A 25,104-nucleotide genomic window follows, 5' to 3' on the forward strand; every position below is an offset into this window, starting at 1 on the left:
GCTATTTCTAGTTTTAGGAAGGGTATGAAGGTCTAAGTCTTCACCAGTAGCTTTGAAAACAGCTCCCCTAGCATTGGATCCAGGCTACAACCAGTGTAAAGGTTTTCTCAGAAAAGCTACAGAAAGGCAGGATTCAAAAGCAAAAACGAACTTGATGGAAGGTTGGGTTTTTTTCTGAAAACACAATCATGCCAAGTTTATTTTAATCCGTAGTCCATCCTGTCCTAGAATCTGGAAGTGAAGGGAGGGATTATTCACTCCGTTTGAAAAAGGATAGTGTAGGATTTAATAGTTTCAGTGGTGACTGATGGATTTTTCACTTCGTGTTTTATCATATAATAATAGTTGCAAAATATTGTCATTTCCTTTAGTGAGAAAAAAATGAAGTACTTTGATAAATACCAGCACATTTGAGAAAATACATGTTTCGGATGCCAAGAATTTAAAGAGGGATTAGATATTTCATGGCATAATAAAAGTATGAAGAGTTTTAATAGGTCTGGGTGTATTTTAGAAGGTGGTTGCACAGAGTTTTATGGCTTCAAATCTCTCTGGGTTTGAGAAGAAATTGCAGCAAAGGGAATGTTTTGATGTTTACACTTGTCTGGGGCCTCTTAGGCCCTTGCAGGAGTTTGATTCATGATTGGTCATGGATGCTCTGTGCAGTGAACCAAAGTGTGTTAAGTGGAAATAGCTGGAGGTTCACTTCGTAAAGTGCGCTCCGCGTCTGACCTCAAGCATTAATATACGGCATCCAAGATGCAGTATGGACCAGACATGTTATGATTGGTCAGAACAGCCTGCCAACAGATTTCTTGGATTCCTTCTTTTTTCCCCCCATAGGCCTAGATCTTGATTATTACCGAATTTCTTAAAAGCCAAAAGACCTTGAGAAACAGCAGAGAAGAAGAGGAGCAGTGATAGTTCTTGTGGACTCCCAGGCTTTGATCATTTGCCCATTCTCTTCATCAGGTGGAACAACCTTCTGCAGGAGATTGCAGAGAGGCTGCGTGCCAGTAAGGGCCTCCTTCAGCTGTGGCAGAGGTACAGGGACTGCTATCAGCAGTGCTCTTCCACAGTTCGTCAGCGGGAAGACCAGACCAATGAACTCCTGAAGACCGCCACCAGCAAAGACATTGCCGATGATGAAGTTACGACTTGGATTCAGCACTGCAATGTATGTTAAGTTGAGCTTTGCACTTCTTCCACAGCACTGCGATCTAAAAATTACAACAGGCTCTCCACTACAAAACCATATACTTGGTGTATTGGAAACTTGTGTACAAATATGTTTCTTTTTAGTGATGGCGTCTGTCAGGCACAGTAGAGACAGCTTTATGTCTACTGCCCAAATCTCATGAGTTTCTCAGACTTTTCATGTAAATCCTCCTTGTTCTGATGTTGTTTCAGTTGTTTGTGTCTGAAGTCATCTCTCTGGAGAAGGTGGATAAATTGTATACTTTGATTCAGTCTTGAGTTGCTGTTTATTGAAGGCATTCTTGCTTGGGAAAATATCTCTACCAAATCCATCAGGTTCCTTATAAATGAAAGAAACAGAAGATTCTTTGACTAGACATCCACCAGTTGAGGTTGTTGGCTTTTTCTGAATTAAAAGAGACTATGTATGTCCTGGAGATGTCTTTATCATTCCTTATAGAAGGACTGTACCTCAAAGCAGCAGGATAGTTTATCTCTTATCTGTGGTTACATTTTGATGCTTTTGAGTTTAACTTAAAGTTTAGTGTCATTGACAAAAAAGGTCACAATTTTAATTGTGTAAGAAAAACAATTGCAGGGACAAAAATGAAAATATTCATGAGATTTTTCAGCATTTGCTGCCATAGTCATCTGGACTGGCAACTTAAATTGTTTAGTCTGAATATTTTCTTCATGTTCTGTTGTCTCATGCTGTAGCCAGAATGCATACAGAATATGAGGGGCCACTTTGGTATTGAAATACAGTAGTAGATACAAGTTTTTCATACAATGGTGCAGTTTGTTAATTTTATTTCTCCTTTTAGATCAGAGGAGGATAACATCAGCAAAGTGTCAGATTAACTATTCATATATTTATTCTGTGTGTCACCACAGGATTTACTCACAGATTTGAAGACAGCTCAGGAGTCGCTGGTTGTTCTTCAAGAACTGGGAGAGGAGCTGAAAAGCCAGGTGGAGGCTTCAGCAGCAGCAGCTATTCAATCTGATCAGCTTTCACTGAACCAGAATCTGGCAACCCTAGAACAGGCTCTCTGCAAGCAACAGTCTGTACTTCAGGTATGCAGAGAGTGTTTTCAGTCCTTGAATCCAATTATCCTGTGGTACCTAAACACACATAAATGATCTAAAACTGCCTGGGAAAAGAGGTTGGTGTTACCTGTTCATTGGTATTTCCCAAGCTTCCCTGGAAGCCAGAGTTAAGAGTGGAAAATATGCTCAAGTCCATCATAGAGACCTTGTAGAAAGGTCTAAATTCTAGAGAAAGGGTAAAAAGCCTCATAGAGGAAAGTGTCCGTCTAGAATATCAAGGGCACCATGCTTTCTGCGGATGGCAATAGCGCTAGTAGCTGGGTCCACAGCTACTGTTCCCGTGACGGCAACCACTCTTCCCAGCTAGTTCTTTAGTGGCAAAACAAATGAGAGATTCTAAGTAATTGCGCAGAACTGATTTTTACAATTTCTATTGGTGACCTATACAGTAGGTGTTGCTAATTGCTTGTCTCATCAGGTACTAAAGAGCAAAAAAGGAGTGGCAGCATGTGTTCCATAGGAAAATATATGGGGGAGAAAGCAGCAAAGATAGTGACTTCTGTTTGGGTGATAAGAGGATTTACCAAAGAAATGCAACATTGTCTAGAACATGCTTACAAAATCACTGTGCTGTGAGGAGACAGAACTTAAGAGAATTTTTTCATTTGAAATTGCAATAATAGCAACTTGTGGTTCTTCCTGCAGCAATAATTAAGAGGAGTTAGTTTCATAAAAGGAAGTTAGAGAAGGTTTTCTGTTTCAAGGCAAGGAGGTATTTCTGTACTTTTTTTTTTGAAGTGCTGCATATTTGTTATAATCAAAAAAACTGTGTTCTAACCTAAGGATACCAGTAACTGCAGTCTGTGGAGAAAGTAGGAGCTACAATTGCTCCTAGCCTATATTGCTGTTTGCACATCTATAATGAGAATAATAAGGAATGTAATGTCGATATGGATGCTATGTGGCCAAAGTTGTTAAACTGTGAATCCTTTTCTATTCAAGGCTGGAGTGGTAGACTATCAAACCTTTGCCAAGAACCTGCAAGTCCTTGAGGCCTGGATAACAGAAGCAGAAGAAACATTGAAAGGACAGGATCCCAGTCACTCATCTGATCTCCCAGCAATACAGAGCAGGATGGAGGAACTCAAGGTGACTAATAAATGTAGAAAGTGTTGATTTAATTTTTTTTTTTATCTTAGCCTGGTTATTTGTAGCGTAGGGTGTGCACAAATACTATACATGCATTCTACATCTATTAAAGGGCTGTTACTCATGCAAAGTGTAAGATTTGGAAGTTTCCTGGCAGTCAAGGAATGATTATTCATGTTACATTGCCCTTGAGTAAAGAAGAGAAGGAAAGGCAAATAAGAACAAAATTAATATAAAATCAAAATGGGAATGGAATTTTTAGCAGTTTTGTATTCTCTAGACTGTTTTTTAATCTATGCAAATTCCTTCTCAGTGGTATTTATTTTAGTGATGAAGTCATCTATTCATTTTGGGTGTCTTGATATACCGAAGAAACATTCAGACTGTGTACCATGTGATACTCATTTGAGCTGTTTCATTCTTTCTTTTTGTAGGGCTTTTTTTTCCCCGTCTTTTCTTTCAGAGGCCCCAGTAGGAAGTTGATGAGCTTTGCAATCGAGGCTCATTTTGTCATTTTAAACTTCCATTATTTTTCTATCAGGATTTACTATACACATAATTGCATTTAGGGCAAGCTAAAAAAACAGGATGCTTTTCTGATTTGTGAATTGCATATTTCAGTACTACATAACAAAAACCTGAAAATAAAAAGTTGAATAAATTCAATGGGAATTTGGTAACCTAGCATTCAGGCTGCGAAACAGACTAAGGAAAAAGGCTCATTTTTTTGACACTATAAACATACAGCTTCAAACAGTATCCTGCTTTTGCAGTTCTGAGTGGTAAATACCCAGTATTGGAAAACACTTCAGTGCAATTTGGATTTATTTCTCTGTGCACATTTAAACCTGAACCTAAGTCTCCTGGACTGGGACCAGAGACTGAAAACTGCAAATGCAATCCTCTCCTGGCACAGGGATCGCTTGCCACTTGGTGGCAACCAAGGCCGTTCCAAATTTAACTGAGTGCTAGTTCATAATTTTGCAGTCCATAATGGTGCAATTACTGAACTTCCTTGTTATAACTTCTGTTGTTTGTTGCAGAGCCAAATGTTGAAATTCAGTAGCATGGCCCCGGATTTGGACCGTCTTAATGAGCTGGGTTACAGGCTTCCTTTGAACGATAAAGAAATCAAAAGGATGCAGAATTTGAACAGACACTGGTCTCTCATCTCATCTCAGACTACAGAAAGATTCAGGTGGGGATCATTATGTAGTGGTTTATCGTTTTCTTCAATTACGACAGCTAGAAAGTATACCTTTTGTGGAGTATAGAATGGTAGAGATATTTTATTAAGCAAAGCTGCTTTTCTTTGGTGTACTAATAAGTAAAGAGTGAAGCCAGTGAGGTGAGATGTTAGCTTTGCCACGAAATAAGAGTTTGAAATAAGAAGGACTGCTACTTTTCAAAGTATTGACTAAATAAATTGAACAGGGCAACTAAGTGGGAAAAGCAACACTATCTGATTTGGATTTCTGCTGAAGAGTTATTGCAAGACACTCTGAACGCAGTGTGTGACAGGGTGAGACCTTACCTGAATCCATTTTTCTTTCTTTCAGTAAGCTCCAGTCTTTTTCGCTGCAGCAGCAGACCTTCTTGGAGAAATGTGAGACTTGGATGGATTTATTAGTTCAGACTGAGCAGAAGCTGGCAGCAGAGATTTCAGGAAACTACCAGAGCCTTTTAGAGCAACAGAGGACACATGAGGCAAGTCATGTGTATTTATTCAAAATTACAACACATACTATTTATATGAAAATTGAATGTATATTCTTTTGTGGAGTAAAATAATAGCATGCCTTGAATTAAATTACATTTGCCTGCACCATCTAAGAATATCTCAATTTAAAAAGAGAATCATGCAAATATGTCAGCAATACCTGCTTTGAGGGAGGACTTAAATATCGGTCTACATTTGATCAGTATATATCAGTATCAGTGTATCAGCACAGTGCTTGTCTCTACACTTGGTCTACTTCAGATTGGGTTGTACCAAGGAAATCAAAGGTTTTATTGGTCTTCCAATAGAATCCAATTATCCTCATGCAATTTGACCCTTTGTCTCCAGTCCTTACTAGGGAAAATCTATTGTTTCAGTTTATCCTGATTTTGTTTGTTTGTAATTGAATTGCCAACATGTACGGCATCTGAAAAGCATGTTAAAGGAAGATTTTCTGTCATATTCTGAGTTATATAATTCATCATGGTAACATTTCCTTGGAGAAAAAACTGATTTGATCTTTGCTTTGTGCTGGAGTCATTTGCCTGTGTGCAATAAATCAAGAACTAGCCTAGCTCTCACTGTGGGGAAAAACTGATTCAGAGTTTTTAGTAGAGAATGTCTTTATGATTCTTCGGTGAAATCAAGTAATGCGCATTCTCCACCCATATCATTACTGCCAAGAACCCTGGTAAAGATCAAGTAAGACAAGTCAATTTTCATACCAAATCTCCCATGTGGCCAGAGTAGTTTCAGTTCCCACAACTTTTTCAGCTGACCTACCCATAGACTCAGGCCGGATCACAGGGAGAGTAATGTCCTTCCCTTCCTCTTGCCTTGTATGTTGCAGCATAGTGCTTGAATGAATGTCTGATAGCAGATAGCGATTCACAATTGTTACTGCTTGCTTTAGCGTATATTTGCTTTAGCATTTAATTGGCTTTGCTTTCACAAGTATCATCCACTTAATTTTCTCTTGGTGCAGCCAATGTTAACTGGACAGTGTGTCTTTGTAAACTGAGACATCTCAGCTCTTTGAGATTTAAATATCCTGAAATTATTACTGTCCAAGTGGATAATTTCCTGCTATTGTTGTGTCCAGTCATAGCTATAATGTTTTGAAAGTGGTTAACAGCAATCTTCTTGCATTCAATTGTCTTGAGATCTTGGCTTAGTTCTTTTCTGAAACCTTGATCGGTACGGTTAGCTTAGTTAACCAGTCACTGTAGCTTTTTTTATTACAACTATAAAGTCATGTCTTAGAATTAGAGAACTAATATCTAATTTTCCAAGTACTGCAGATCATCCTAAGAAAACTTGTATAGCACATTTTTTCCCCTAAAGTTTTTTAGTGTTTTGTATAATTTAAGTGTATTCAGTACTCAGTGTTCTTTGCAGTGCCTCCTGATACTCATGAAGGATTTTATTTCCATTCCTCACAGCTGAAAAGGTCCAATCTAAACTTCTTGAGATGAATTTCCAGATTATTTTGCTTTGTATTTTTGAAGATAGTGAGAAAATACTCTGCAGTCCCAGAATTGATATTGAAATACCTCCAGCTCTGTTATCAGCTTTCCAGTGCTGACTCATAACTTTGCTGGTGTTACTTCAAAGAGGACTCCAGATACCTCAGTGGCCTGATTTAGAAATAATTTCCCACTGAAATTTACAGACCAGCAATGTGGAGGTGATGCCTTTTTCAAATATTGTGCACCTACACTGACATCTGCATCAGATCATAGAATCACCAGGTTGGAAAAGACCCCTTGGATCATTGATTCCAACCATTCCTATCTGCCACTAAACCATGTCCCTGTGCACCTTGTCTAAGATGACCTTGTAGGCATTGTTGTGAAATTCTGCAGCTAGTGTTTGCGAGCCTGGTGCATTGCTTGGGATTCCCACATGGTGGGACTGCACCAAGTTATGCAACTAAAAATGTGCTCTCAGGGGAAAGGAAAGTTCCTTGCCAACTCAATTACTGAACTTTTATTCCAGTGTGCTGGTATTGTGCATTCCAACACCTACCCTCCCTTCCTCTTCCTTTCAATTCCTATTTCTGCGATTCACAGTGATCTACATATGAGAAAAAAAATGGAGTGGCAAGTGTCCCACATAACAGAATATCCCGCTTATGTACAGAGGCAGTATGGAAAGTAAGAGGATATTGACAGAAATGTCTGCCCTTTTGGGTAGGGCTTGAATACCTTCACTCTAAGCAGAGTTCCTCATGCTCGATTATTTTCAACTGTCCTTTTTAAAAAAGGAACTTTTGTTTCACTTGTCCTCTTAAAAATAATATTAAAATTGTCACTTTTGGTTTCAGTGGATTTTGGTGTGGTTTTTTAACTAGTTGTGTTCTGTTTAGTTTCAATCAACATCGACAATACTGGTAGATGCTGTTACCTCCTGTATTTCATCAGCTTAACAGAAATAGATGTGACAGGAGGTAAAATTACTGCCTTCTAGCTCAGCTTCATGAAATTCTCAAGCTGACAGTTGTGGTTTTGTTTCATGAGATAACAGAGCAATTAATTTCCCTTTAGTTCAGGCTCAGTCATTCATAAGAGCCAAGGTATTCAAAGAACAGTGTCAAATACTGCTACAAAGAAATTAGACAACACTATGTCTTTCCATGGGAAAATTTATGACCTGGATGACATTTTCAAAATTAACTCAGTGATTCAGAGAAGCAAAATCTCATTTTGATAAAATCAGTCCATCGTCTAGAAAGCTTAAGCTACTTGCAGTATGCTTGAGGGATTTAACTGTGCAGGTGCCAGAGGGTATTCTGCTGTTGATTGCAGGTGCAGGTATTGGTACTTTACAATTTCGGCTGGTGGAAAACTATATAACAGGGGTATAATCTGGATTTTGGGAACGGTAGCTCTCAGTTTAGCCAAGAATGAATCAACTGCAAACGCCATCAGTAACAAAAGAAAAAAGAAACCCCAAGCTTCGTACCACTCCCTTTTAATCTCTCTGATAGCCTTTCTAACATAGAGTGGGTTTAGTCCTGAGCTGGTGCTTGGTTGTACTTTTATCAACATAAGAATATTCCTGAACAACTGTCTAGAGATATGGTCCATTACTAAAAGAAAAGTATCTTTAAAAATAAATTTTAGTATATATTTAAGTCATATTTGCTGAAGTAGTACTTAAGTAATCTTTTGTCTTAAGTTGTATTGAAGCAATAAGGGAGTTTTAAAGGTTTATTGTGAATGCTTATTGTGACAGATGGAGAAAACTGGAAAATAGATTGGAAAAAATGGAAGAAGTGGAATGTTGATTTCTAGCTGCTACACATTGCTGCCTATTTTTTTATAAATTCTATTTGCAATGTGAAATTATATTAAAAGTTTGTGTGTCACTATCACGCACAGTCTGTGCATAAATTCAGTTTAACAAGGCAAGGGACTATAATATTCTGAAATAAGTCAGAAAATAAAAAGTGTCCTTGCTGTCTATTCAATAAGTACCCTGTCTGGATTTTGTTGTAAATTATAGTGCCAATCATGCAATTGTACTCAGAGACAAAAAAACTAGCTCCTGTTGATATTATTTAGCTTTTTAATAGCTCATTTTTTAAAAAAAGCTTAAAGAACTAATAATAGTTAATACAAGCAGCAAGTAACTCCAGCAATGAGGTATTTAAATGTGTTTGTATTTCAATTTGTGACAAAACTCCCATTGAATTCATTTGAAGTGAGATTAAATACATGAAACATCACTTTTAACAGTGCGTATAGAAAGTATTAAAATGTAAGACTTCGTTTTAACATCCTTGTCTCCTGTACAACAGCTATTCCAGGCAGAGATGTTCAGCCGCCAGCAGATTTTGCATTCAATTATCTCTGATGGGCAGCGCCTCCTAGAACAAGGGCAGGTGGATGACAGGTAGACATTCATGTGTTGTTGCTGCTACTGATTATATGAAGCAATAATTAAACTAGTAGGACCCTTCCAAATACAGAAGGTAGCAGATGTCAGTGTTCAGATGATGCTCTTCTGAGGTAAAAGTTACTGTCTCTGTGGCTAAGCTATTGTTTAGCCGTTTCTTAAGTAAGACAGTGTTCTTCAGGGTGCTATGGGGTATGTGAATGTTTGAATGGAGCTAGGAATGCAACAGCCTTGAGGCTGCTTCTGTGACAAAAAATTAATCTTGGATTGTCAAGCATGTCACATATATGTGTATTTTGATGTACTTTCAAAATATCTCTTTCACTGAAGGAGCCTTCAGTGACAGATTTAGTGAGTTATACTTTCTTTATGCCAGCTGGGGATTTTCCTCTACCAAGAGAATACTGCCATTTAAGAAGACCTGCAGCCTAAATTGATGGAATAGGAATTCATAGCTGTGTGAGATTTCATTATAAACACTTATGGTCAAATGTATGAAAATCAATAAAATACCAGTGGCTTCACACTTAGGCATATGCTTCAGCTTTGTGAAGGCTATCATAGTTCTAATATAAGATGAAATGTTTACTGAGATTTGAGAATTGTGCAAATGCTGTGTGTACTCGTAGGCCTGCTTTGAACTCACTGGTAAATCTGGGATTGAATTGTGAAATCTCCATGATTTACTATGAATTTGGCTGATCCAAACTGGAAAAAAAACTGTGGGCTTTCTTTGTATATGTCTGAGGAGAACGTAGAAGAGTTTTGTATTTTAAAGTTTTTCTAAAGACTCAGTAACTGTACACTTTTAATTCTCCCAGTGCACAAAATGTGAAGTTCTCATCCTCAGTCAGCTATTGTGAGACTTCAGTGCTTTTCCTCTAGTGTTTCATAATCAGCAGCCAGGAAGCACCTTTGTTTTCCCTTCATTTTATTTCATTAAAAAATAGATCGAAGTATGAATTTAGTATCTATTTTTATTTATTTTCCTATTTATAACAGGGAGGAGTTTAACCTGAAGCTGACTCTTCTGAGTAATCAATGGCAAGGAGTAATTCGCCGGGCACAGCAGAGGAGGGGGATCATTGACAGCCAGATTCACCAGTGGCAACGCTATAGGGAGATGGCAGAGAAGCTGCGCAAGTGGCTGGTGGATGTATCCTGTCAACCAGTTAGTGGCCTGGAAAATGTTCCTATCCCATTGCAGCATGCCAGAGCGCTACTGGATGAAGTGCAGGTATGTCCAGTATGCTTAAACCAAGAGGAAAAAATCTCCACATTTTTTTACAGCCTTCGTCATTTAAAACATTCTTCAAAAGGTGTTAGATTCAGACTATATGCTTTGCAGAGAGCAAGTTGGATGTTAGTTCTTTGGAACTGGCATAGCCTCAGAAGCAGCAGTGTAATGGAAATGAAGTTCAAGTTCATAAAGAATATACATTAGAGAACTTACAGGGCCCTCTTTCTCGAGTCTTGTTTGCTTCTGGTTTTGCTTTATATCTGACATCTCACTTAAAATGCCTTGGAAAAAAAAGGTTATGTCCTGTTTGAGGCATGTATTCTAGCTAACAATAAAGGATACCTTGAGTGTCCATCTTAGGTTAACAGTATTTGTTTGGCAGCTTGGTGTAAGCTTTTTGGCTGGAAGATATAGATAATGAAAAGTTTATAAGCATAATAGCCTATAGAAGAACTATTTCTCTTTAAGTGCAATTGAGATACTGATATTAATGGGAAGAGAGAAGTCTTTCATGTCTGTATCTCCTGGGAGAAGTTTTCTAAAGACCTGCTGCAGTAAATGATTGTGAAAAGGTTAGGGTAAAGAAGTTGGACTGCATCCCATGCTTAAGCCAAGGTATGCAATCAATTAAAAGTGAATTTTTAAAGTATGATGTAGGTAATGAATGATATTGAATTGCTAATTGTAATTAAAAAGACAAAACTGACAGAAAGCTGTTAATATTTTCAGCTCAAAGAGAAAGTGCTCTTAAGGCAGCAAGGGAGTTACATCCTCACTGTGGAAGCTGGGAAGCAACTGCTGCTCTCTGCTGACAGTGAAGCTGAGGCAGCCCTGCAAACAGAGCTTACTGAAATTCAGGAGCGCTGGAAAGTAGCTAGCTCACAACTGGAGCAACAAAAGAAGCAGCTTGCTTTACTACTGAAAGTAAGTGTGTGATTTCTTCTGTACTTCTTAAGCAAGCTCTCTGTTGAAGAAAAGCGTTCACAAGGGATAAGCACAAATATAGGAATTGTGTATATGCTACTTGAGCTCATAATTCTGTTTCATCACCTCAGAAAGTAGAAGTGGTAATACTTTAAAGTAGGCTTGTATGCTAGTTCATGTTTTTTAATTGATATTTCCAGAACACTACCAATAAAGGATATTCCTACAAGTCATATTTTCAGCATTGATCAAAAAAAAAAGCATTTTATTTTGCAGAATACTGGTTAGATTTTATACAGACTGTATTAAATATGAGACCTGCCTTATTCCTCATGCATGCCAATGTCAACATCTATCTAGCTATGTAGTAGTATGAGTTTCCTTCCAGTGTCTTGAGTATTTGCTAATTTAGATAAACATCTGTGATGTTGGAGGAGGGAGCCTTGAATTTTATTTTGATTTATGTAATAACCAGAATGACTGCTAACTGCTATTTAAATACTCAAGCTGATAGGCTGCAATTTAAATTTGGTCTGTTTGTTTTTCCCTTTTACTCAATCTAGCAAAGACAATGAAAATTGAACATGTGTGTATTGACGGAATAGGGCAAGTGTTTCAGAGCTCTAATAAAATTACAAGATTACAGACACTTTAGTTTTATTTGTAAATAGCAAGAAGCTATGCAGTACAAGAAAACAAAAAACCCTCATGATTCTGAAAAGTTTGGATAGGTAAATTTTTCTTCCTTTTTCAAGACTAAGGTTTTGTCGTATTTTGCTCAATGAAAAAATTACAGTTAATGCTTGAAAGTTAAATAAGGGAAATACCATAAAAATTGCATAAATCTTGTAGATCTCAAGCCTTCATTACGTTATGTGACCTTACTCTTAAATGCATGACGTTTTATTGGTCTTCTGACCACATGCAAAGCACAGGTGTATATTCTAGAAGGGTATATGTTGCATTAAGAACATCACAGACTGGTCTCATGCATGGTCATATTACATACTAAGGAGAGAAGAATAAGACACTAATGAGAAGGGTTTACTGCAAGACCTGTTATTTGTAATTCTTCATCCTTAAGATGATCATAAAATACTGACATAGACTGGAAAAAATGGAAGGAGATAAATTAAAAGGCAGTGGTAGAAGGAGAATATCTCTAAACAGAACACTACAAAAAGTTCTGTATTTTAAGCTATCACACAGATGGCAGTCTTTATGGGTTGACTGGCTTATTAGAGATCTTTCTGTCTTGTGAGTACATTTTTAATAGGTTTTAACAAGCTGGTGGTGCAGGTAAAACCATACTGTCACATCACGATTGGTATGGTTTGATTGCTTTGGACACATTTAAAATCTTGGAAAGTATGCAAACAGCAAAGCTGAGTTTAGCTGCTAGAATCCTAATTTAAAGTAGATTCTGCTGTTACTTCAATATGACCTGAATTTGCAATATGCCCAACCACTTTTCTTTTTGTCTGGAGACTGATGCCCCAAAAAGGAAACGTCAAAGGATAGTGATGTGTTTAATGCAAGTATTAGAGAAAAGAAGTGGACAACCATTTTGGGAGGAGGAGGCTTTTCTGAAAGACCAGAGTTGTAATGACACTGTAATAACAGGGGCTTTGGCTGGTGTATTTCTACTAGCAGAAATCTACACACAAAAAAAATCGACACAGTTGTACATACGAGTCAAGCTCTGGAACTATGAGTATTATTTAAAGGGGAAGTTCAGGGCATGTTATTATTATGGAAAAGTTTTCACTGTTTAATGGTTGGTTAGGCAAATCAACATACATGAATGTAATCCAGATCTGAATTGAAGTCTAATAAACATTCTGCCTTCAGGACTGGGAAAAATCTGAAAAGGGCATAGGAGACTCCCTGGAGAAGCTAAGATCATTCAAAAAAAAGCTCTCTCAGCCTTTGCCAGAACACCATGATGAGTTGCATGCAGAACAGATTCGCTGTAAGGTAAAGCACTTGTTCTCTCTTGACTGTTGTTCCACCTTTGTATGCCTTCATGCAGTAACCTTTTACATTGTTCATAGGCTTCACATTAGTGACGGTGCAAACCAGTCAGCCACCCCTGTGACAAGAAACTATCCATCTAACATTTGGACAGCATAATACCTGAGTGATCTCACTATAATACAAATCCTGTAGGATAATTATAGATCTTGTCAAAGTGAGATCAGAACAGAGTCTGAAAAAGTACTGTAGAAGCGCTAAATACTGGTGTGTTTTATTACAGAAATTCTGGCTTCAAATTTAAACTCATGGTATCTAAACTATTGTTTTAGTGCTTTTTGTTTGAGCTGAGGTTACTGTGGGGGATTGTAGGTAACACTTTTATGCTATATTCTTTGCAGTTTAGAAATGGGTTGCAACTTTAAAATATTTTCAATACAGATTGGTACAAACCAATACTTGGAATTCTCAAATAGCTTCGGCTATTAGAAAGATTTGAATAGCATAGTAGTTTGTGACTAATTGTTACAAGGCTGACTTATCGTTTTATACTGGGGAGTTACTCCTTTAGTAGTTTTGAAGATACTGGCACAAATGGGGTTGGTGTTTTTCTTTTAAGCAAGGCTGAAACAGTCTGCTTGAAATGATGAGTCTGCTCAGATATGACTTTAATTTGGAGAGATAACAATGCTTGTCTTCATGTTTCATCAACACATTTGAGTTTTCATCTGTTAGCAAACTGGTCCTTTTTCCTGTGCACTTCTTTTAAGGAGTTAGAGAATGCTGTTGAAGGATGGACAGATGACCTTGCACACCTCACTCTGCTGAAGGAGACCCTGTCTATTTATATCAGCGCAGATGATATCTCAATCCTCAGTGAGCGCATAGAGCTTCTGCACAAACAGTGGGAGGAGCTGTGCCACCAGGCAAGTAGAGAACTGAGCACTGACATCAGTGTGCAGGTTACAAAAATGTTGGGAGAGAAACTGAATATGAATGGCAGATTTTAGCAAAGATCCGTATAGGTGCATTCAGATTCAAAACTGAACTCTTGCTGAATCTGGAAGAAGATCCATTGAAATGCTTCCTTTAGTTACTGCTTATGTTTGTAGATCTCTTTAACCTTGCTGTGGCTGTGAGGTCATTTAGACAGCTTTGAAAACATAACAAAATGCCACACTATGTACTGTGGGACTGTGGCATGGTTGGCTGAGGAAAACAGAAGTAATACAGTTTACTGTGCTTCTGTAGAGGATCTGTGCTCAGGAAGAGTTGCCCCTCCTCTCTCAACATTACTTCAGTTCTGCTGATGGCTTCTGCTTCTTCACATGTTGGTGTCTGCACTTCTCTTAGTCTGAGGGTGACTTGCTTGGCTACAAAATGAGCTGAGAAGTATTGTTTGATTTTTCAGGTGCATCATGCCATCAGTGTGGGTTTTGCCTCCATTTTGCAGTTAGAAATTCACATAGAGGAGTCTTCCTCACCCAACTTTTCAGATTACCTTACTGTTATTTTTGTGGTTCAGTAGTGATTACAGTGCAGATAAACCAGGACTAACTTGGAAATAGTTACCTCGTATATGGTACCTACGCAGGCTTCAAAAACACCCCCAAAGTAGGAAAAATGCTTCACAGTTAACAACACAGGACTGGTTATGAATTAGTTGTATTTAAATGAAGCAATGCAGATGCACCTTAACTACACATATGTTTATGGTAAAGGAGGAGGCAAATAAAGAAGTTTTATCGTAGTTTTGTGCATACTGAGTGTTTCAGGATGTAACCTAGTGCAGCGCTCTGTTCAACCGTTGTTTTTCTCCGGAAAGCTGCCATCAACTTTAGAACCGCAAAAAGGAAATGTGAGATCATGTGCGTGCCCCTGTTAAACCTAAGACGATAGTTAAAGAACATATCACTTTTGTTTATGAAAGAGCAGATGCAGTCTTCATCATCTCGGTTGAAATGCTGATATAAAGTCAGAAACAGTGCAGATTACCATGGGGAGGAAGTAAGTAGTTGTACAAATGTCTGAAATGGCAGGGATGACTTTGCTGCGTGCCCTCTGCTGCTATTTTGATTTCAATTCCTGTCCTTGCCTGTTACTAATCATAGTCTGAGATGCTGCCACTGCTACAGCAATTTCTTAAACATCGCAATATTCTTCTTTCTCTTGTATTGATTACTGCATTTGCCTGCTCAATGTTTTGTGGCTCTTTCCTGTCAGGGAACACTTTGTTTCTTTGGAAACTCTCCAGGTGTAATTCAGGAGAAATAGTCATCTATGCAACAAGTGTATTGGCACTCAAGTAGAAAATTGCTTATGCAAAATATAGTGTATGTTTGATTTAGTTTTGTACTTACAAATCATGCTTATGCATAAATTGCACAGTCCTTTTGAGTTTGGCCTGTGCTATGGATATATCTATTTTTTTGCTTTGGTTAAGCATTTTTATCTTCTGGTTTTATTTAATCCCTTGGACTAAAAAGAAACTATTAATATCCATTATAACAATTTATAAGCAAGCAAAAATTGTTACAGAATTTATTTTTTATCTCTTAATGAAACCTTTGAGTTAAAGACATTAGAAAACAAGATATTGACAGGCTTCTTAACTCTCGGATGTCTCTCTATGCAATAGGATGTAACTAACGGGAAATCTGAGATTAACACCTGTAAACTGACAGAGAGTCACACAAAGTTTTTGCAGTGCAACTTCAGTTTGTTTTAATAGCAAGTGACTGGCTGGGACACTTTTGCAAGACAAAAGGAGTTCACATTGAGGCACAAAGTGTTTCAAGCATCTCTTAAAAGCATTTACCATTTTGTTTTTATTTATTCTCTGCAAATGTTTTAAGGTCTCCTTGCGTCGACAACAAGTTAGTGAGAGGCTGAATGAGTGGGCTGTCTTCAGTGAGAAGAACAAGGAGCTATGTGAGTGGCTGACACAAATGGAAAGTAAAGTTTCTCAAAATGGTGACATCCTCATAGAAGAAATGATTGAGAAACTTAAAAAGGTATAATGCAGTGCATGTACACTTACATACTGTTCTTTAGCTGCTTACTCATTTTATTTTGTAGAGGGGATAGTGAATTAGCTGAAACAGAGGTTTTATCTAGCACATATTTACACACACACAGAGTAAGACTGTGTGTTTGTGTTCTTCTCTTGCTACGCAGCATTTTCCTGTCTTTCTTAAGGATATAAGAAAATTAAGTGGATGCAAGGTCAAAGGCATCTAAATGCCTTAGTAAATGTCCAACCAGAGTTGCCTGTAATGAGTTTAATTGCAGAAGATGTATTTATAGAAGACGTTGTGGTTTGTTCTGATTCATGCTTATACATCTGATATTTAAGAGATTGTCTCTCCAGTGTACCAATCACAAAAAAACCCAAACCCTATTTGCTTATATTTTTGTACGTTTCCTTCAGTCATGTAGAGTATAGTGTATTCACAATATGTGCCCTGACTTCTCATTACTCCTTACTGTCCAGGATTATCAAGAGGAAATTGCTGTAGCCCAGAAGAACAAAATCCAGCTCCAGCAAATGGGAGAGCGACTTGCTAAAGCCAGCCATGAAAGCAAGGCATCAGAGATTGAGTACAAACTTGGCAAGATCAATGACAGATGGCAACATCTCCTAGATCTTATTGCAGCCAGGTAAAACAGTTGTTTTGTTTCTAAATGCTACAAGCAACAGATTAATGTGTCATGAATTTAAAATCTTTTCATTTTCTGTCTTTTTATCATTAACTATGAATGAATTTATTCTTAACCATCAGCACATTTCTGTGAAATTCACCTTCCAGTTTTACTTCACAGTACCTAACATCATTTCTTCAAGAAGAGTCAATTCAAAACATTATCTGCTAAAATTACATAGGATCAATTTAAGTCAGATTTAGTGAGCTTTGCTCCAGTACTATCTTACTTCAGATGAGTGTTTAAAATTGTGTGAAAATGTTTTTCTATAAAATTGTTGCAGAGGAATCAAAGCAGTGCATTTGTAGTTTTGGATTTCAAGAAGAGAAGTTCCAAATTCAAATTTTTCTGCCTGATTTTTTCACTGATGGAGAAGCGTGATTTCAGGTAGACATATACACATTGGGCTTAAAGATTCTTATTACTTGAGATCAAAAACATAACAACGATTTTCATAATGTAAAGAAATACAGTATGATAGATGAAGAAAGTGGTTTATTTGTTTCAGTACTTTCTGTTGAGTTTTACTACTACCACCCTCCTATTACCAACAATAATTGTTTCAAAGTTTTCCAGTCCACAAAATGTACATTTGCTTTGTATTTTACACTTCTGTGACATATGAATTAGTAATACTTAATCCCTGATATCAGCAAAAAGGTTTGTTTTGTTTTGTCATTGGTTTTTGTCCATTCCTTTTTTCATATGGTTTTACTGCCTTCCTGCTCTGAAATCTGTAGGCATGGGAGCAGTAAATTGTATGTAAGCAGAAGCATTCTGGTGGCTCCAGCCTCTTTTACAGTGTTCATTACTTTAAAATGAACCACTATAAATTTCTTACAGAACAATTAATTCAGGAAGTGGCACATTATGGTCGAGGAGCCTTCTGGTTTTAGAGGATATGATACATCACCAGTTGTTAAACATGAAGTAGATTTGCCATATTTTTGTGTTTCCTTTGAAACTCCTACTCAGCCAATTATGTTCAGATAAATACATTCAGGAAGTTTCTACTGAAAAGTGATTGCGTTTAGAAAATGTATTGTCTATTCAGAATTAGGGGTTGTTGTCCTCTATAGGGACAGGTAAAGGTTCAAGTTTCTGTATCATTTTTGGGGTAGGGAGATGTAAACTGCAATATTATACGCTTAAACTTTCTCATTTAGTTATTATGAAGCAGGGTGTCAAGTCTCAGTTCTAAACTAATCTATATAAAGTATTTATTTACTTTTATTCTGAGATCAGCCTTCTTTACTAGTGTGCTTAGCACTAGTATGCAATTAAACAAGTAGCCCTTTGCATTCCAGTGCTTACTGAAATGAAAAAATCTGCAAAGTTTGAACATTGCGTTGCTGGAATTGCGAAGTAAATGGTAGAGATAAATTTTGATACTTAATCTGTAGCTTAGTCTAATAGCAGTTAAACCCCACAGTTGTTGATTAAGGTATATATGAAGTATTTGTATCGATGTCTAATTTCCACTGGACAAAAGGGTTTTCATCCTGAAGATACTTCTTAGAAGGGTCCAGAGGCTCTTTAGAATATATTGTTATATTTTAGTGTGTGTTCCTGTTACGATATTTTGGAGTTTGGAATGTATCGTGTAACATGAATTTTGGCTGAAGCAAATGCAGATTAATTGTGCTGGTGTTGAAAACAAAACACACCTTTTTATATTCTGGATCCCTGACAGACTTAATAAATCACTGTATCCTGTGTGCTTTTCTGCAAAGCCGCAGTCATTCCTTGCCTTGAGCATTTTTCTTAGTGGTTTGTTTCCTGCATCTGTGAACTACTAGGAAGTGTTCTATGAAAACACTTTATTAATATAGTATGGTAATATGCTTCCTGTGTCTCTCTGTTGATTTTACGCTGTGCAGTGAAACTTCCCCATTTACCTGTAAAAACCTCTCTGTCTTTCTCACATTCTGTTTCCTTACCCATTTTTTTAATTGTCTCTCTGTTCTGAGGAAGTCTGTAGCTACAGAAGAAACAGCTACAGAAAGGTAGTTCTGTCTCTACATCAGATTTCTGTTTCTGCCTTTCTAGAATATTTTCATCCTTTCAAATGGATTTTTCTGACATGTCAACATGGTGGAAAAAAACATTACAGATGTTTACAGCCAGGAAGCATTGCTGTTGCTGCAGCTGCTCAGGCTTTGCAAAGACAGCTTTGTTGTATGTGTTTCCATCCCTTCCCCTAGCACTCACGGTCCACATTCCTGGAGATCAAGTCTGGCACATGTTGATGAATGCAGTTTTTATTTAGAAACATGACCACTTGTCACCATTCAGTCTCATGTTATCAAGCAGTGGCTACTAACATTTGTTTGGCGTGCAACATTTTCTGTACAGTACTCACCAGCAAAGAGAAGTGTGTCCCTTTTCCTCCCCCTGCCCAAAGCACAGCATTTGCAGGCTTTTGGAGTGGAATTCTGGAAAATTTCATGGTGGCGACGGAGGACTCGCATGCTGTGAGGATGGCAGAGGACAGCAGTGTGGATTCAGATCTCCCAGACTGTACTTGTGATATCACAAGGCAGGCAGCTATTTTTGTTTGCTTTTGATTGATTTCTTTCTGGTTTTGGCTTGCTGGAAACTAATTGAAATATTGATATGTAGAAATCACTACCTTAGCTAGAAATGACTATTTTCTGCTCTGTTTAAAAATAGTTGACAGTGATAACAGCATACTTTATTTTACAGCTAGTACTTTTTGATCCTAATATTATTTTTTGTTACTAATAAAATCTCTTAGCTGTCTGAAAGAGACTGTAGACTGTTTTTACTGCTGTTTTTAAATACAGGAGTATGTACACAAGCAAGAGAAAGCAGACTTTGTATTTGCTCACTGTTTGTGTCATCGAAGGGGCATGGCTACAAGTAAAAGGCAGAGAAGGAGAGAGGCTGTGAAGTGTTTCAGACTTAACTTATTGAAGCTGCTCAGTTGTGTACATATTAATGACTGGTTTGTAACTGCATGTAATACTTGAACTCAGCCTACATCACCTTGGATTTTTGATTCAGCTTCTTTTTTTCTGTCTTCACATTATATTTTCTAGGAGTTTTGCTGTTGTTCAGAGTTCTAGATATTTGCTCTTTGAAAGGGAAAACTGTGATCAGAAAGGCGAACATAACTGGTGGTAGTAGTGTCCTGGTACACAGTAGTAGTACTGTACTTTGAACAACAGATCTTTTTTAATCATAAAAAATATCGTTTTAAACTTATTTTTAAATGTATTTTAATACTGTAATATTTTTCTCTATTTCAGGGAATAGGTATTTCTTGAAACTGTCTCTGGTTCCAAGTATTTTTATTTTTTTAAACTTTTCTGCTTTCTACAGGCTTTGTACCGTCTTAGCTAACATGCTTTTACTGACTTTTTTCATGTTGTTTTTAAAGGTTAATATTAGTAACCAGCTGTCTGCATGACTAACGCAGCAGCTATGAGTTCTATATGATGCATTGTTATATATTTACAGGGTTGTTCCTCTTTAGGTTTAAGTGGCTGTCTAATGTAGCACTAGTTGATCTGTAGCTATTTCTGCTTAATTTCAGATTCAAGTTCTTCTTCCAGGGTTTGGGTTTGATTGGGTGTTCTTTTAATATGTCACTTTTTTTCTTTTCTCTCTTGAGTAACTTAGGTAATGTGACTGAAAATAGATCTGTTTAGTCCTAAATTATGAGCCCTTTATCAGATGTTGCAGGCAAAACATACTTCAGATCTGGCACAGAGATTACAATACTGTATGACTGCAAACAAGAAAAGTCTAGTCTACAGATTGGGCTTGCAAATGATAGACTAACGTTGCTTCTACACAGGACTGACATTACATTCCCATTCCAGCATGCCTGCAATGGATCAGCAGCATCCAGCCTTGAAAATAAGCAGGATTTCTCTCCTCTTGTTTAATGTCAGAGACTGCAACCCTGTATGTGAGTTCCAGAAGAGTGATAACTGACCTTCTTGCTCACCCTATGCACAGGTTTCATTTGATCAAAACCCACAAACCCCTGCATGTATAATCATAGGTGATAAGGAGATGGGGCCCCCAGACATTGGCTGTTCTCCTAGTATCTCTCCAAGGCTAAACACATAGCTGTGTTTCAGAATAACCTGATGATGGGTGTTGGGGTAGTCTTTCAGCATGATTGTGTTGACTTTAGTCCCTTCATAGCCACATTTTCAAATTACACATATTTTTTCCAATTACTGAAGTTTTTTTTCAGATCACAACCCTGCAGCTGTTGATCGTGAGAATGTAGCAAAGACGGTGCATTCAAACTGTTCTTAAGTGTGTTTGGTGCTGAAAAGACACCATTTGTGATCTAAAAATAGGGCTAGAAAGAGGCAAAAATTTGAAGATTTAACTTTAAAGTTTTTCAAGTGGATATTAAGGTCTCTGCATTTCTTTTTGGTAAGAAAAGGACACCCATATGAGACTGTTAATGGTCATCTTCAACTACTGCTTTAAATATGGAAACACTTGATCATTTTTCTGGTTAGTGTTATGGAAAAAATGTGAATTACTCAGCTTGAATTATAGAATAGTCAAGAGGTATTTTGTTTGACAAATCTGGCAGTCTTGCATTTTTCAACCTGATTTAGTTAGCCTATTCCCAGCTGTTATCTCTTAAAGCTTCTGATATTGAAACACTTATATGGAAGAGCAATAGAAGCATAAAGGGGAATGTTACTCAAAATTTTTTGTGGTAGTACATAAACAGAAAAAAAAAAAGAAAGCTGAGAAACAATTTCAGAATCCACTATTGTATTTTATATAATGTGGGAGTAGAAAGGAGGAAATTACTGACAGATGTTTTTGCAGTTGAAACAGGCTAACAGAAAAAATATTGAGGTAGGATTAAGGTTTAGTCAAATTTTCCCCATTTTCTAAGTTTAACAGTCTCTTGAATAAATTAAAAACACTGTTCAGTTTCCTGGCCATTGCTGACACAGCATCCAGGTCTCAAGAAAAATACTACTTAGAAATCATCATACAGTTACAATCTGGTTTCATCTATTTAAGTGTGAAGTAGCCCATTAAAACCAAGAACAGCTTAGGTAGCCCTTGGGATTCTAGAGCTCTCACTAAATTCTCAGCTGGATTTCTTACTTTATTCAAGGACAGGCCTTCACACTCGAACAGGTTGCCCAGAGAGACAGGAGAAGCCCCACAACTGAAAACATTCAAGGTCAGGTTGGACAGGCTTCTGAGCAACCTGATCAAAGATGATTGAAGATGTTCCTGCTTACTGCAGGAGCGTTGGACTACATGAATTTTAAAGGTCCCTTCCAATCCAAACCATTCTATGATTCTTACCATAACAGTAGATTAATGTCTAGAAATCACCGGAGGGAAAAGGCCTGTTCACCCTGTGCATTCAGCCACCAGTACTGGTTAAGTGGACAAAGTATTTTTATTCTAAGAAGAACTTTTGCTTTCTATTGGTCAAATACACAACTATATTACTTAGAGTGTTTGGGGGCTTTGGTGTGTGTGAGAGTTCATTTAAAGAAAATAAATTCGTTTTGTAATAAACATTTAACTCAACTGATAAAGGTACAGAAGCTTTGAAAATGTTCTCTGACATGTTCTCTATGCTCTTAATTTTTCTTAACTGGAAGCTGTGAATGCAGGACTACTTGCACATACTTCTGTTACGTAATAAAGGAAGACTTCAGAACAAAACTTGCCATCTAAATGAATTTTCTCTGAAAACCTCCTGAAACACAAGCTGTAGTAATTCTCATTCAGGGTGTACTTATGCTGTTTCTCTTTCATTACAGGGTAAAAAAGTTGAAGGAGACCCTCATTGCAGTGCAACAACTGGATAAAAACATGAGTAGCCTGAGATCTTGGCTTGCCCACATTGAGTCAGAGCTGTCCAAACCTATCGTCTATGAAACTTGTGAGTCTGAGGAGATACAAAGGAAACTAAATGAACAGCAGGTAAAATACAACACTTTTATCAGGTGCACAGTGACAAGGGGAGAACCAAAGTAGAGTGTTCTTGGGCTGCCCATACCCAGCTCAGTGCTGAGAGGGCATGAGGCAAGAAGTGTTTAAATATCAAGACAAGTGGTACTTACTGTGTCACTTATAGAGCCTTCTGCTGGCTTTGTCATCGAATCCACCAAGAGGTGATTGACATTTCTGAGAAAGGTAAGACACCAAGAGATATAAGGTGAATGAGTTATTGCAATTGTTTTTCCTTTGGGGTTTGTGGTTTTTTGTTTGTTTGAATTGTTTTCCCAGAGGCAAAACTGACACCTGTTAGACCTTGTAAATTTTGCACATGCTTGAAAATGACTATTTTTTAGCAACCTTTCTAACTCATTTTTATTTTGCAGCTTGTTTGAGAATCATTTTGCATGCAAAGGTGCATGATCTTTACATGTGAAGTTAAAATTGGTTGTTTTATAGAACACAAAGACTTAATGCAGTGCTATAACAAAATAGTGAACACTGGAATGGGCAGAAAAATGTTAAGTCGACCTTTTTGGTGTCTCACTGGTGATGAGTTAGATGCTTCTCTGAGTTCTTTCTCCGGAGGAGCAAGGAATGTGTGGAAGAAGAGTGCCAGAATGTTTGGGGAATAATTAATTTATGATGCATACAAACTGGCATTTTGCTCTTTTAAGGTGAGTGTGGGAGTGAGACTCAAGAAACCTCCTCAGAGTTTTTGCCGGCTGCATAACTGATTTGCTTCATGGCTGTGCAGAATTGCTTATTAATATTCTATCTGTAATTTACATAGGAATAATAATGTGCTACACACACGCATCACTGATGAGTGGTGTTTCTGAGACAATAAAGTGCAGGGCAGGGCTAAACATTGCTATCAACAAAGTAGGTACTTGAGATTCTTTACTAGCATTCCTCTGCAGGCATCCCGCAGTTTGTCACAACCGCTCCTTACTGGGAGTTATTCTAGCACATCTCTGCATTCTGCTGTTTCCTTGTGGTGATCCCCATGCAATGGTACTATGCAATGATACTCTGTTGAAATGTGAGTGATTTCCTTTGAACTGGAAAGAATAGGAAATATAGAGGTGAATGGGAGGATGCCATGTTTGCAGACTGGATGATTATTTAATTTGATAACACTGCAAGCAGTGGTTGTCATAATTTTTTTTAAAAACACCCATCTTCATTGTATGGCAACCAGTATTTTTCTTAATTTTAGGCTATATCACTATCCACCACATCTCAGAAGTTCACTACGTTGGCTGTCTTCTCAAATATTTCATCCCTCTTACTTGTTCCATTAGTTTTCTTATGTTCTTCTCCATATTTGATCTTCCACTGAGGTCATGTTGTCTTCCCTGCTCGTATGGCTGCCTGTTGTCCGTTTACAAAATTACGTTAGAAATATTATGCTGTGAAAAAGGAGGGCCAAATTCCATTCATGTAACTCCATTATCTACTTCTTGGCATCTGCTTAAGCCAAGAATCAGCTTTGCAGCTTGCTGATCTCTGTAGTGAAATTAAGATGCAATTGAAGCTGGATATCCTAGAGAAGATAGGGTAACTTCACTGCAGCATTTTCCTAGGATCACAAACTGTGTTTCAAGGTTCACTTGTTCATTTACTTTGTAAGTCTGCTAGCACTCGAAATGAGGAAAAAATGGTGTTTGCTTTGGGGTTGATAAAGGGAAAAAAAACCCTGTATGTGGGTGACAACAGTACATAGAGGTGATGCGCATTTGTGAACTAACCAAAAAGCTAAATGTTATCTAATAAACATAGAAAATTTTAAAATCTGGGACTGAAGTAAAAGGCAATGGAGAGGTAGCAGCCTACACATTGCGTGTAGAAAGGTTCTGTAGGTGAATAACAAAGTTTAATTATTAGGAACCCTAGGACCGCCAACTGGCAGCTCTTACTACCACTCTACTGCAAAACAGCAGAGAGGAGATAGTGTTACCTGAACTTGCTTAACCTCAAGTCTCATAGCTGTCTGGTGTTTCACAGAATATTGCATCCATTTATATTATCCACTCTTATATAACATTTCAGGATGGGTAGAAAGAAGAATAAGCACTTTGACACCGTGATGAAACAGTATTTTCCACAAAAATGAAAGTGAAAGGTCTAATGCTGAGCAAGAAAACATTGTGAATTTCCACTTGACGGTTTCTTGTAGGTGTTCACGAAATAGCCTTCTGTTTCATAGATGAGAAGAGGAAATAGAGTACTTGAGTCATCAAGTCCAATCCTGATTATCACAAACAACCAAATC

The 25,104-nt window shown here is 37.5% G+C and overlaps 2 protein-coding genes across 3 annotated transcripts in view; one reads left to right on the forward strand and one right to left on the reverse strand.

Moving 5' to 3' along the window:
- SYNE1 (spectrin repeat containing nuclear envelope protein 1) overlaps positions 1–25,104 on the forward strand; it is a 285,435-nt gene that overhangs the window by 234,498 nt on the left and 25,833 nt on the right. Inside the window, exons 117-129 of one of the 2 annotated variants that reach the window (XM_069852100.1) lie at positions 973–1,177; positions 2,092–2,274; positions 3,250–3,396; positions 4,440–4,594; positions 4,956–5,103; positions 8,919–9,013; positions 10,019–10,253; positions 10,986–11,180; positions 13,032–13,157; positions 13,925–14,080; positions 16,010–16,168; positions 16,648–16,814; positions 22,649–22,811. In XM_069852100.1, the coding sequence (XP_069708201.1) occupies positions 973–1,177; positions 2,092–2,274; positions 3,250–3,396; positions 4,440–4,594; positions 4,956–5,103; positions 8,919–9,013; positions 10,019–10,253; positions 10,986–11,180; positions 13,032–13,157; positions 13,925–14,080; positions 16,010–16,168; positions 16,648–16,814; positions 22,649–22,811 (2,134 nt within the window). Of the gene's footprint in view, positions 1–972; positions 1,178–2,091; positions 2,275–3,249; positions 3,397–4,439; positions 4,595–4,955; positions 5,104–8,918; positions 9,014–10,018; positions 10,254–10,985; positions 11,181–13,031; positions 13,158–13,924; positions 14,081–16,009; positions 16,169–16,647; positions 16,815–19,223; positions 19,396–22,648; positions 22,812–25,104 lie in introns of those variants that run through there. The other variant, XM_069852099.1, reaches the window with a different exon arrangement.
- The window catches only part of ARMT1 (acidic residue methyltransferase 1), a 347,283-nt gene that overhangs the window by 18,306 nt on the left and 303,873 nt on the right, over positions 1–25,104 (reverse strand). The window lies entirely within an intron of this gene.

This window comes from Phaenicophaeus curvirostris, chromosome 2 (genome assembly GCF_032191515.1).
Source record: "Phaenicophaeus curvirostris isolate KB17595 chromosome 2, BPBGC_Pcur_1.0, whole genome shotgun sequence".
Taxonomy (NCBI): domain Eukaryota; kingdom Metazoa; phylum Chordata; class Aves; order Cuculiformes; family Cuculidae; genus Phaenicophaeus; species Phaenicophaeus curvirostris.